This window comes from Pyrus communis, chromosome 1 (assembly GCF_963583255.1).
Source record: "Pyrus communis chromosome 1, drPyrComm1.1, whole genome shotgun sequence".
NCBI lineage: Eukaryota > Viridiplantae > Streptophyta > Magnoliopsida > Rosales > Rosaceae > Pyrus > Pyrus communis.
The window spans coordinates 519,347-531,596 of NC_084803.1; the positions used below are offsets into that span (position 1 = coordinate 519,347).

The window sequence follows — 12,250 nt, forward strand, 5'->3', positions numbered from 1 at the left end:
ATTGGTTTTTTATTTGGAAAGTGTTATTGGCACTTCAAAAATCTTATTCTACACTCTACACAAGTGTATTTTTCTTTCCAAATATAGAAAGTTTGGAGTGTAAAATGAGATTTTTGGAGTGCCAATAACAATTCTCTTTTATTTTTTATTTTTTCAGACATAGGCGATAGATATGTTGATGAGAGGAAAAAGGATTACAACAAAAGGAGCAATCAAAGCTCAAACAAACAGTCTTCGAATAAAACATTTAAAATAAAATCCGGTGGTTCTTCAAACCAAAGATCAGAGCTATTGGACGAGATACTGTAGCAGGCTAGTAGGTGAGCAACTTTGTTTGCTTGGCACCTGATATGGGTAAAACAAACTCCAATGATCCTTGAAGAAATCTCTCTCGAATCCTCGACAATAAGACCAATAAGGGAGAGGTCCAGCAAGGAAGCGTAGAGAGCTTGGGTGATCTCGAACTTAAGTTCCATCTAGAATTTGATACTTAAACATTAAAATCTATGCGATTAATCAATTCAAGGCTAAAACCTTAAAGTCTAAGAGTCGATGATTTCACAATACAAACGAGGAAAAATGAGATTTTTTTTCAATGCATCATGTTAACGTCGTGCACATATTAAGACTGTGAGAATGCCCTTTACAAAATTTTTTGTTGGGCTGTAATTTGTATAGGGTTAGGCTTATGGGTAAGGTAATATATTATGAGCCCAGTCCAATCATTGAGCCCACTTTTTATTTTTCAATTGAGTAAATTTCTATGCTCTAACCCAGAATTTGAAGGCCCACCAAAACCCAACCATTCTCAACTCTTATCATTGCACAACTTGTCATTGGGGTCCAAATGTGCGACTGTTTCCCACTATGGAGATGGCCTCTTTTGTTCCTCGAAGTTGTGACATCCTTCCAAATATGCAATTTGATGTTTCAATTGGTTTTTTATTTTTTTTTTCAGACACAGGCGATAGATATGTTGATGAGAGGAAAGAGGATTACAACAAAAGAAGCAGTCAGAGCTCAAACAAACAGTTTGAAATATGCAATTTGACGTTTCAATTGGTTTTTTTTTTTTTTTTTTTTTTTTTCCAGACATTGGCGATAGATATGTTGATGAGAGGAAAGAGGATTACAACAAAAGGAGCAGTCAGAGCTCAAACAAACAGTTTGAAATATGCAATTTGATGTTTCAATTGGTTTTTTTTTTTTTTTTTTTTTTTCCAGACATTGGCGATAGATATGTTGATGAGAGGAAAGAGGATTACAACAAAAGGAGTAGTTAGAGCTCAGACAAACAATTTGAATAAAACATTTAAAATAAAGTCTGGTAGTTCTTCAAACCAAAGACCAGAGCTGTTGGACGAGAGATTATAGCGAGCAAGTCGGTGAGCAACTTCGTTTGCTTGGCGCCTAATATGGGTAAAACAAACTCCAATGATTCCTAAAGAAATCTCTCTGGAATCCTCGACAATAAGACCAATAAGGGAGAGGTCCAGCGAGGAAGCGTAGAGAGCTTAGGTGATCTGGAATGAATCACTCTCAATAACAATGTTATGAAAATCCTTGGAAGACACCAAATCAAGACGCTCCTTAACTGCTAAAGCGTCAACACAAAACGGGGAAGGGACATGTGGAAAAAACTTAGATAAACCTACCGTAAAATTCCTGTCAAGTCACATAGTACCACCCCCACTTTCAATTGGTCTTGAGCGTTATCTAAGTGATGCTTGACTAAAAGAGGTTTTATGCTCGACTTGTACAAATATATGAATAATTAATTGTACTGAGTTTGATAGCATTTGGGACAAATTAATAGTGACCTTAAATATCTAAATATCTAAACAGATTAAGGAGAAAGACTTTTTAACATTTCGTTTTTATTTATATGTCGGTTATATAAAAGGGACAACAAGAAAATCTGTCTTTCACGTTTGGAACTTTATTTCAACTTTTTTTGTTTTTTTTTTTTGTTATGAAAACTTTTAATTATGATTTAAATTGAAACGATTGAAGTCGGCCGAAAAGTCGTTTTCCATGGGGTTATTGGAAACCACAATAATTGTGACCACAAAACGAAAGTTTGTTTTTGACATCAAAATATCAAGAGACACATATCGAAGTACAAATTTTGACATTTCAACCATAATCTTCAAGGGAGGGCATGAAGATAAAATAAAACGTAATAGGAATATAAAATGTTGACGTGACTTAACCGTGACCACATAAACAGAAAAAAATGGGGAAAATATGAAAATGGAAAGGCACACAATCCACCTCCATCTTCAAGCGCTACCACAGAAAGATACCTACAACATAAATTTAGGAAAGATGTTGGAAACCATTTCTTTCACCCTATAAGTTTACTAATCCATCCCAACAAGATATTACGAGAGAAATTTCGACTCTCACATAAGTAATACAAGGAAATGGATTTAGATTTCCAAAACCAAAATCCAAGAAGCCAGCTGGCAAAGTCACCTTGCCATCAAAATACCCGCGTCACATGCTAAATACCTATTCGTATGTTGGCAAAAAATTTTAATCCATTATAAGCATCTACTGAATAGTAACGCTATTAAAATTAGAAGTTTTTAATATGGGTTTAATTTTATATGTCTTTTTTGAATAAAATCCATTAGTATTACATCCTTATAGGTGGAGTTTAGTAAGTAGACGTCAACAATTAAAGTGTCTATGATTTTAAATAAATTATGTCAATTGCCATTGTAGGTTTTAACACAACTCATCCAAAAATTAAAGTGAATTAGATTTGGGAAAATTAATTTATTATTATGTACCATCGTTGGGGAGAAGTGTCTGGCGAATGGGTTTGTTAATTTGCTGCGGTCATTGCTTTTTATTTCTTTTTTGTATTTGGGCTTTGGGAGAGGAAATGGGGTTTATAATACCTCTCGGTCAGAAGCTTCCATCGTTATACGCATGTGGTAATTGGTATTTTTATATATTTTTTATTTAAATAATTAATTTACATATTTTTAAAAAAAATTTAAAAGAAATGAATTAAAGACCTGAAACCACCCACTAATATGAGAGGTTTTGTTTTTGTTTTGTTTTTTCTTAATTTTAAATGTTAAATTCATTCAAAATAAAAATATGGTTAAATACTTTAGCTTCTTTTGGTTCAATTGTAATTTACGAAATTCTTAAAGGGCAATTTATGGTATTTTGAATGTTTCACCATTTTAGGGTGCTCACTTTATATATATAGATTATTCTGGAGCATGATGTAATTAACTAAGATAGAAAGTAGTTATGCCCGTCTAAGATGTAGCACACAACAAAAGTAATTTTGACGGCCCAACACACTAGTTTTTTGTGAGCCTACCTAACACTCTTTAAAGTGAATCATGTTTTGATTATTTCATCAAAATAATATTGGAAATACAACCAATAATAATTCATAAAAGTGGATAATCGTGGAAACCACTATGCTTGATCCATACCTACTTTTCTTTTTGTTATTTATTCTTATATTTTGGGATGTTAATATATTTTTTTTATTACAAACAATATATTACTAATCTAAGCCAAATCAACTGGTTTTAAATTTTTTCAAAGCAGTTAAATTGTGTGTGGTAAATGAAAAAAAAAAGTGTTTTTACTCAAAATCATAGATATACGACTATAAAAAGTAGAAGCAGTTTTATCTATACTTTTCAAAAATGGTATTTTTTATAAGAGGCTGGTGAACAATACCAACAAATACAATTTTTATATTAACAATCTTAACCTCGTCTCTTTTATTGCTAAAAACACTTTTAAGATTATAGTTTATCAAATGCTTTCGTATTAAATCTAAAGCATCGCCGATTGAAAAAATGTCATTTTTTCACAGATATTTCATGCTCATGATGAGCAGTATGCTTGATCCTCAAACATGATGCCATTTTAAAATTCCTGAGCACAAAATATCTCGAAATATAATAAAAGAAAAGCAAGTATCATGACCGTAACAGTAATATTAAAAGAAGAAATATAAAAAAAAAAGTCAAAAAATAATAATGAGGGAGAAAGACAAAAGCCCAAAATAGAAACCAATCATTATCTCCGTTTTAATTCCGCAAATTTATGATTTTTTTTTCCTACAATCCCGTAACGCTGTAAAAATCTGGACAGATGAGAGAGAGATAGAGATCCAATAAACCGCTTAGCCGTTACCGACACTCGAAAGAAATGAGAAACCCCACCAGCCGTTTCCTTTAATGCTCCCTTCTCCTTCTTTCAGATAAGCATTGTCGTCGTCCCCACTTCTACTCCAATTTTTACAGTTTTTTTTTTTTTTTTTTCTTTTCGCTGGGTTTGTGTTGTAGTAGTATTGGTGTGTAGGAAAAGGAAGGAGTGAAATTCGAGAGGTGTTTTTGGATCGTACTCGGTTTTGATTGTGTTGTTCTTGTGTAATAGTGTGGCATTTTGGGGAGGTCTGAGATTCCAGGGCGGATTTGAGATGGGTATTCTGAGTGCGATTTTGGGTTTTGTGGGTTTTGGAGTTGGAACTTCAATTGGGCTTGTGATCGGGTATTACCTCTTCATCTACTTCCAGCCAACTGATGTCAAGGTTCCCTTTGTGTTCTTCCTTTTTCATTGCTAATTTTGCTTTTAATTTGGTTGAATTATAATTTTTGTTGATTTGTAATGAACCCAGGATCCTGCAATTCGTCCATTGGTGGAGCAAGATTCGAAAACTCTGCAGAGGCTGCTTCCGGAGATACCCATGTGGGTGAAAAATCCAGACTATGATCGTGTATGTTCAATTTTCCAAATCTTAGTTTTCGCAAATTGTTTATGTTGTTTTGGTGTTATAACCTAATGGCGCAAGAGAAGCTTATCATAATTTTTGTTTATGTGAAGGTTGACTGGCTTAACAAATTTATCGAGCTCATGTGGCCTTACCTCGACAAGGTAATGCATACCTATTATAACAGTACTCGGATATATTTTCCGGGGGTGTTTTGCTTGGTTGACTCTCTCTTACTCGGTTTGTACTGAGTCTTGATGGTGAATTTGTTTTTAGGCAATTTGCAAAACTGCGAGGACCATAGCAAAACCCATTATTGCTGAGCAAATTCCGAAATACAAAATTGACTCCGTCGAGTTTGAAGCTCTTTCCTTGGGCACCCTACCGCCAACTTTTCAAGGTTGAATTGATCCTCTTACTTTCCCTCTCTTACACGCACACAATTTTGCAGCTGCATTCTGTTTTCATGATCCCACCCATCGGTTATATGCTACTTATCACTTTTTATTTTTTCTTGTTTTTGTTAATTTCTTGACATAGTATACTGTGAACAAGATGATATCTGCCTTAAAATTTCCGTCTTATCTTATTTTAAACCTTTGTTCTGTTTTCCCCTGCTATGCAATACTTGTGCGGAGTCCTCATTTCTTGTTTTTCTGTATATGGCAGGAATTAAAGTGTATGTTACCGGTGAGAAGGAATTGATAATGGAGCTACAACTGAAGTGGGCAGGCAATCCTAACATCCTTGTTGCGGCTAAAGCATTTGGTTTGAAAGCCACGGTTCAGGTATGTTTCATGAAGGAACTAGTATTTTTTAAAGTTGGGTACGTATGCACACACTCTCCCCCACGTGGTCGTCTGCCTATCCCATGCACAGACACACACATGAATCAGTACTTGGAATAAAAATTACGACAACAGACTTATTACTGGATTTGAATGGTGCATTGATTCTTTGGATTGTTTCAGGTGGTTGATTTGCAAGTGTTTGCTTGTCCACGTATCACCCTGAAGCCTTTGGTTTCAGCCTTTCCTTGTTTTTCAAAAATCTTTGTCTCTCTTATGGAGAAGGTATGGTACTGATTCCATTTTCTTATTGCTTACATGCTTGATCATTGTCTTACAGCAGAAAACTAGTTGGTAGTCAGGGACATGATATGTTTATTTAACTACTTTGTTTTGGTATTCTGGTACCTGACAATCCAGAGTCGGAAATGTGTTATATTTATGTCATTTTCAGATGTTGATCCTAAATGACCTCAATTTAATTGAATAAGGCTCAATTTTTGTAATTATGACTATTTGAGATGTATACTGGGATTAGATGATGTCCATGATCGTCCCCCCCCCCAATAGACAACCTCCAGAATTATGATTCTGTTGTAGTGTCTATAATGTGCCACATCTCCTTGTCTCCTTACTTTCATTTTGATTTCCTTTCTATTTTCCCTTCTCAGCTATCTTATTACTTATTTGCAGCCACATGTTGACTTTGGATTAAAACTGCTTGGAGCAGATGCTATGGCTATTCCTGGCCTGTATAGGTTTGTCCAGGTAGTATCTCTTACCTTTTGCATAGGTTAAAGAGTGATTTGATTGGTGTTTACATCATATATGTGTATAAGGATGATTAGCATATATGTTATAACAAGATTCATTGATTGCTTATTTATGGAATATCCTACTTGAAACTTGAATTTCTCAACGCCATCTTGCTTACTTTTGTTATTCTGTTTTGATTCATCAGGAGCTTATCAAAGAACAAGTGGCAAACATGTACCTATGGCCCAAAGCCCTAGAAGTACAAATCATGGATCCCACAATGTATGTGTCATGGTGTTTGGTTTCGAGTAATTGTGTAAGTTGGTTGTTGTGACCTAATAATTTTGTTTAATTCTGTCAGGGCCATGAGGAAGCCTGTTGGGATTTTGCATATAAAAGTTATTAAAGCAATGAAGCTTAAAAAGAAAGATTTATTAGGAGGAGCAGATCCATATGTGAAAATCAAGCTCACTGAGGACAAGCTTCCTTCAAAGAAAACAACTGTGAAACATGGCACTTTGAACCCTGAATGGAATGAAGAGTTTAATTTCGTTATCAGAGACCCGGAGACTCAAGCATTAGAACTTATGGTTTATGATTGGGAAAAGGTATGATTCTTTGTTTGGACTTGTGAGAGAAAGTAGATGGGCTTTTTTTTTTTGGCGTGATTTTGTTTCTTTATGTGTATAATAATGTGGGTTTAATTTTTCTTAGATTGGCAAACATGACAAGATGGGTATAAATGTCATTCCACTGAAAGAACTTACGCCTGAAGAGCCTAAAGTTATGACTCTTGACGTGCTGAAGAACATGGACCTGAATGATACTCAAAATGAGAAATCACGTGGGCAGCTTGTTGTGGAATTGATCTATAAACCCTTTACGCAGGATGAGATGCCTAAAGATGATGAAGATCCAAATGCTATAGAAAAGGCTCCTGAAGGAACACCTGCAACTGGTGGTGTGCTTGTAATTACCGTCCACGAAGCTGAAGATGTGGAAGGAAAGCACCACACTAACCCACAAGTGCGCATACTTTTCAGAGGGGAAGAGAAAAGAACCAAGGTACATAAGTCGCTTGTTGTTGTCCGTGTCCTTTTGCTGTCTTTCCTCTTATTGTTTATAAATCATAGTTACTCCATGTTATGACTCATAGCAAGGAAAGGAGGCATTATGTCGCATTCATATGTGAAAATTTGATTTGTAGGGTTACCCACTTCTAACAGGTTGACTCTTGCATTCTTTTTTCTTTTTTAGCCGAAGACTCTTGCAGTCTAAGTTAGTTGAAAATGAGAAGAAATGGGAATATCCTGTCACCTGTATTTATAAAAGAAATCACTTTATTGGTGCTGATGCATGTGTCGGATACAATGAACTTGTGATGAATAGACGAAGTTGTTCCCGGACTGTCATACAAGTGTCATGGGTTTCCCTCCATGATGCTGATACAATAAGAAACAATTGAATGCCGATCATTTTGTTTGATTTTGGAATTTCAAAGTTCTACTTTGCTATAAACGTTTTGTATGTTTACTTACAATCTCATTGGGAACTGACACAGCTTGTCAAGAAAAATCGGGATCCAAGATGGGATGAGGAGTTTCAGTTTATTTTAGAAGAGCCACCGAAAAATGATAGGCTTCATGTTGAAGTGGTCAGCCACTCCACAAGGATGGGGCTGTTGCATCCCAAGGTAACACAACTGAAACACGTTCAACTTATTTAGATTTGTGTTTTTGAAATAACCCTGTGGCGTTTTTCCTTCCAATCAGGAAACTCTTGGATACGTGGATATAAACTTGGCGGATGTTGTTAGCAACAGAAGAATCAATGAAAAATACCATTTGATAGACTCGAAGAATGGACGCCTTCAACTCGAGCTGCAATGGAGAACATCTTCTTGAGGTTATTGCAGTAAAAGACTCTAGAAATGGGGAATAACTGTCCAAGGTTTTCTAGGTTTCATTGTACAATTGGTATACGTTTGCTAGAGTTGACAGTTTGTCTTTTGAAGTTTAAGATTTTTTTTTGTAAACTCCGATTCGTTTCGGATCACGCCTCGTGTTATTTGCTCCTTTTGATTTCACCCTCTTGTTTTTGCTATTGAATTTACCGTACCAAGACAATTCAGGTGATGCCCTTGAACTCGAAATCCAGAATTTGCTATCGACTAATATGTTTCTTGTTTGAGATCAATCCTCTCTCCAACTTTCATGCTTTCTTAGGGAGGACCTGCCTACCATCGATATGCAACTCTCGCGATATTCCTAATTAACAACGCTCTTATGGATAACTTTCATGTATCCTTAGGAATACTTTTAACTTTCATGCATCGTTGGGAATACTTTTCTAGACTCAAGATATATGTCATCGTAACGATATTCCAAAACGAGCTAACCAACAAGGCATTGCTAGAATTGGGGACGAAATTGTCACAAGTTAATATTATTTTATTAGCGGAATAGGCACATTTGAATCTATTTAATACAGCCCGATTCCTATGGGTTGAACGGATTCATTTTTAATCATGTCGTAAAACAAAACAACAATATAAAACAATTTCTATGTGTTTCTGTTATAAAAGAATTACGTCTAATAAAGCCAATACCAACAAATGTTTTAAAGGAAATAGTAGGATTGTTGTTTTACTTCTTGTTGTCAGATAGATATGGAATTATGGGCTTTATTGTCGACTAATAATAAAATAACAGGTGTTACGACAACCCTTATACGGTCTGGGTTGGGTTACCTACACATTAAAAATATATACTCGGTTTTACACGAGTCGGATCCAACTCGGATTGTTTTGAGAATTGAAGGTAAGAGTGAAATGGTTTTGCATCAAGCCGGGTAATACGGTATTAACCCACGAGTTCAAATATCCACCCATACATAGGCACATCTCCAGTGAGCTCCCTAAATGAGTTCCTAGCCAAAAAAATAGGGAGAAGTTAAAAATTTTCATCTCCAATCACTCATGTCATGTTCCTAAGATAGCGAATCTCTAGGAGCTCCTAAATCTAGAGAAAATGAAAGGAGCTCGTAACATTAATTATTAATATTTGAATCATATTTTAAAGATTCCGTGGAAATTTTATAGGGAGTTGTTAAAATAATATTAGCATATGAGAGAAAATTTTTTATTTTTGTTTTGAAATAGAAGTACAGAGGAAGAGAGTGATAGAAAATGTGGGAGTGGGAAATTTTTATTTTTTATATGTTAGGATTACTTGTATGTGAGGTTTTGAAAAGAAAAAAAAAATTGGTTGTATGAAATTACATTTCTGCCCCATATTTCTTATCCATGTTATGTTTTAATTAGAGTGTTAAACTGATAATTTCATAAAATTTTGATTGACAATGAGTGTTTTATTAATTAGTAGAGATTATAGACCTTTTTAGTTAAATTTTGACTTTAAAATAGAGAGCACGATTAGAAATCCTCTTACATGAAACATTTAGCATTAGGCAGATTCGGGTTGACGGACCCAAGCTGCACCCGTAGCGGGTGTAAACCTGTTGGGTTGGGGAATAGAAATAGTTGGGCTTGTCTTCCTTTGCCTTGCTCGGGCCTTTATGGTTAGGATTCAGGGTCGAAAAAGGCCCCATTTCAGACCCATATTCTCGATCCGTGTTTATCTGATGTGACCATTTGCGGAGTTTACACTCTATTAGATTGAACGCCGAACACGCTGAAAGATACCGGTGACAATAAGTCATCATCTTCATCATTTGCTGTCTTGAACGTTGAAAAGTTTGTTCCCTTTCAAGTTTTGATCTTTCATGCCAAATCAACCAATCCATCCATCCGTCCCTCCATCCATCCATCTATCTATTTGATTCAGCAGGCAAGAATAGGCATAGGCATATGCTTTCACCGGGGAAAAAGGATTTTCGCCGGATACTTTCATGAGGATTCTAGAAATTTTGTGATTATGATCATTTATCGTATATCGTATGATTAGAAATTATTTTAAAATTAAATATAAATAGTACCTAACGAAAAATGACCGCACAATATACGATGAACGATTACGATCACGAGATCTCTAGGATTTCCAAAAAAAAGATCCGGCGTGGATCTTTTTTCACCAGTTCTATCTATTCATTTATTTTTTTACTTTTCATATAATTTTTCAAATTTTGACCATGGTAACTAATAAATTAAAAAAAATTAGTAGATAAAAATTAACATGTGTAATAAGTAAAAATGAGTGTATGAATAGCGCTAGCCTTACCAAAATACAAACACTTTCTTCTCTATAATGTTTATCTAAAACTTATATGAAGCGTGTTTGCTCTTATTATAATGTTTTCGGTTTCTAGTATAAAATTGTGTATGCTCTCTTCACATTTACTTATATTAGCAGCCTGAACATCAAAATAACTGTGAACTTGTTCATGTGGTATTTTTAAATTAATGAAACAAAAAATAATTAAGAATAAACAAATGTGTGCGTAAATGGAGATTTACTTTTAACTCTCAATGATTTGAATGGGAAAAGCCCAAAAAAACAAAAAAAAACAAAAAACAAAAAAAGAGAGAGAGAGAGAGAGTGAGAGACAAATATGAGGGTTCTTTGGAGTTTGGACCCAACTCCGAAATCCAAAAGCATGTGCGTGTGTTTTTGTTTGCACTAAAAGAAAACAAAAGTCTGATGTGGTTCAAAAACCGGTCACCCTATAGGACTTTTTTATGAGACAAATAATATATATATATATATATATATATATATATATATATTATGAGACAATTGCAATACTCAAAAGTCTGAAATGTGGTTGAAAAACCGGTCTTTTCACCCTATATGACATTTTTATGAGACAAATAATATATATATATATATATATATATATATATATATTATTTTAGCTAGCATCACTTCCAATTATATTGAATATTTGATGCTTACTATTATAGTCTAATAATATTTTTGTTTGTTTATAACTAAGAGGTTTTATTTCAATTATCGTCAAATACGAATTTAATCATATTATCGCAAACTTACCATGAGACTTAGTCAACTCTTTTATTTTTTAATAAAAATTTAACTTTTACTCTTCTCCTAACTAAATTTTAGATCAATACTGTTCAACAAGTTAATATAGCTAGTCATTACATGACATTAGGAGATAAAGAGAAAATCTACCGTGTCATAGGGTATATTTCATTATGTTACGTGAAGAAGTGAGAAAATTTATTGTGTATAAGCTATATCTTTTTATGTCACGTGATAAAAGTTGTAAAAATAATTTTGGAATACAAACAAAAATTTATCACCGTATTAGTATTCCTCATATTGCATGTTATAATCCCCCATATTCCAAGTGCATAAGGAGTTTGAGAGAATATTTGCCATGTTATTAGCTGTATCATTTTAGGTCATGTAACCCAAAGTCCAGATAGGTCATTCTTTAGTACAACAAAAGTTGATCACCGTATTAGTGGTACTCTCGTATATTACACTTTTATGTTAGAATCTCTCGTTATGACCACAAACATAAACACACACGCACACACGCGCGTGCACACACACACATATATATGTCACTTGTTAAACACGAATTCTCTCGATAAGATAGACACCTATAACTTAAAACGGCAAATCATGCCACTTAATATTACAATCTAGTAGTATTTATCTTCACTTGTAAATAGGAGGTTTTAGGTTCAATTCTCGCCAAAGGTGAATTTAAACCACATTATTATGGCTGGCCTATAGTGAGACTTGACCCACACCCCTACTCCCTTAGTGTCGATGATATCGTTTGTTAAAAAAAAAAAAAATACGGCAAACTAACCACTATTTCTTGGTCCCAAAATAAGCATGATTTTTTATGCTACAAAACTACAAGTCAAATGGATAGAGTCCCTTGGTTGAGGCTGATAAAGAATATAACCATTGTACTTTAGTAGTAAAGGAAAACGAATATTAACCTATAAATTAGT

At 34.4% G+C, this 12,250-nt stretch overlaps 1 protein-coding gene across 1 annotated transcript; it reads left to right on the top strand.

Annotated features, from left to right (window-relative positions):
• The first annotated feature begins 4,128 nt into the window (after positions 1-4,128).
• On the top strand, positions 4,129-8,474 carry LOC137737337 (synaptotagmin-2-like). The gene is made up of 12 exons (XM_068476788.1): positions 4,129-4,576; positions 4,664-4,762; positions 4,870-4,920; positions 5,033-5,156; positions 5,426-5,544; positions 5,728-5,829; positions 6,238-6,312; positions 6,506-6,582; positions 6,662-6,908; positions 7,015-7,365; positions 7,862-7,993; positions 8,073-8,474. The coding sequence occupies exons 1-12, from the start codon at positions 4,466-4,468 to the stop codon at positions 8,202-8,204; spliced, it is 1,620 nt and encodes a 539-aa protein (XP_068332889.1). The 5' UTR covers positions 4,129-4,465; the 3' UTR covers positions 8,205-8,474.
• The last annotated feature ends 3,776 nt before the right edge of the window (positions 8,475-12,250 follow it).

Excerpts from the sequence above, each read along its gene's own strand:
- LOC137737337 (XM_068476788.1), top strand. The coding sequence starts at position 4,466 with ATGGGTATTCTGAGTGCGATTTTGGGTTTTGTGGGTTTTGGAGTTGGA. Across the intron at positions 4,921-5,032 it reads TGTGGCCTTACCTCGACAAG|GCAATTTGCAAAACTGCGAG; the intron begins GTAATGCATACC and ends ATTTGTTTTTAG. Across the intron at positions 7,366-7,861 it reads GGGAAGAGAAAAGAACCAAG|CTTGTCAAGAAAAATCGGGA; the intron begins GTACATAAGTCG and ends GAACTGACACAG.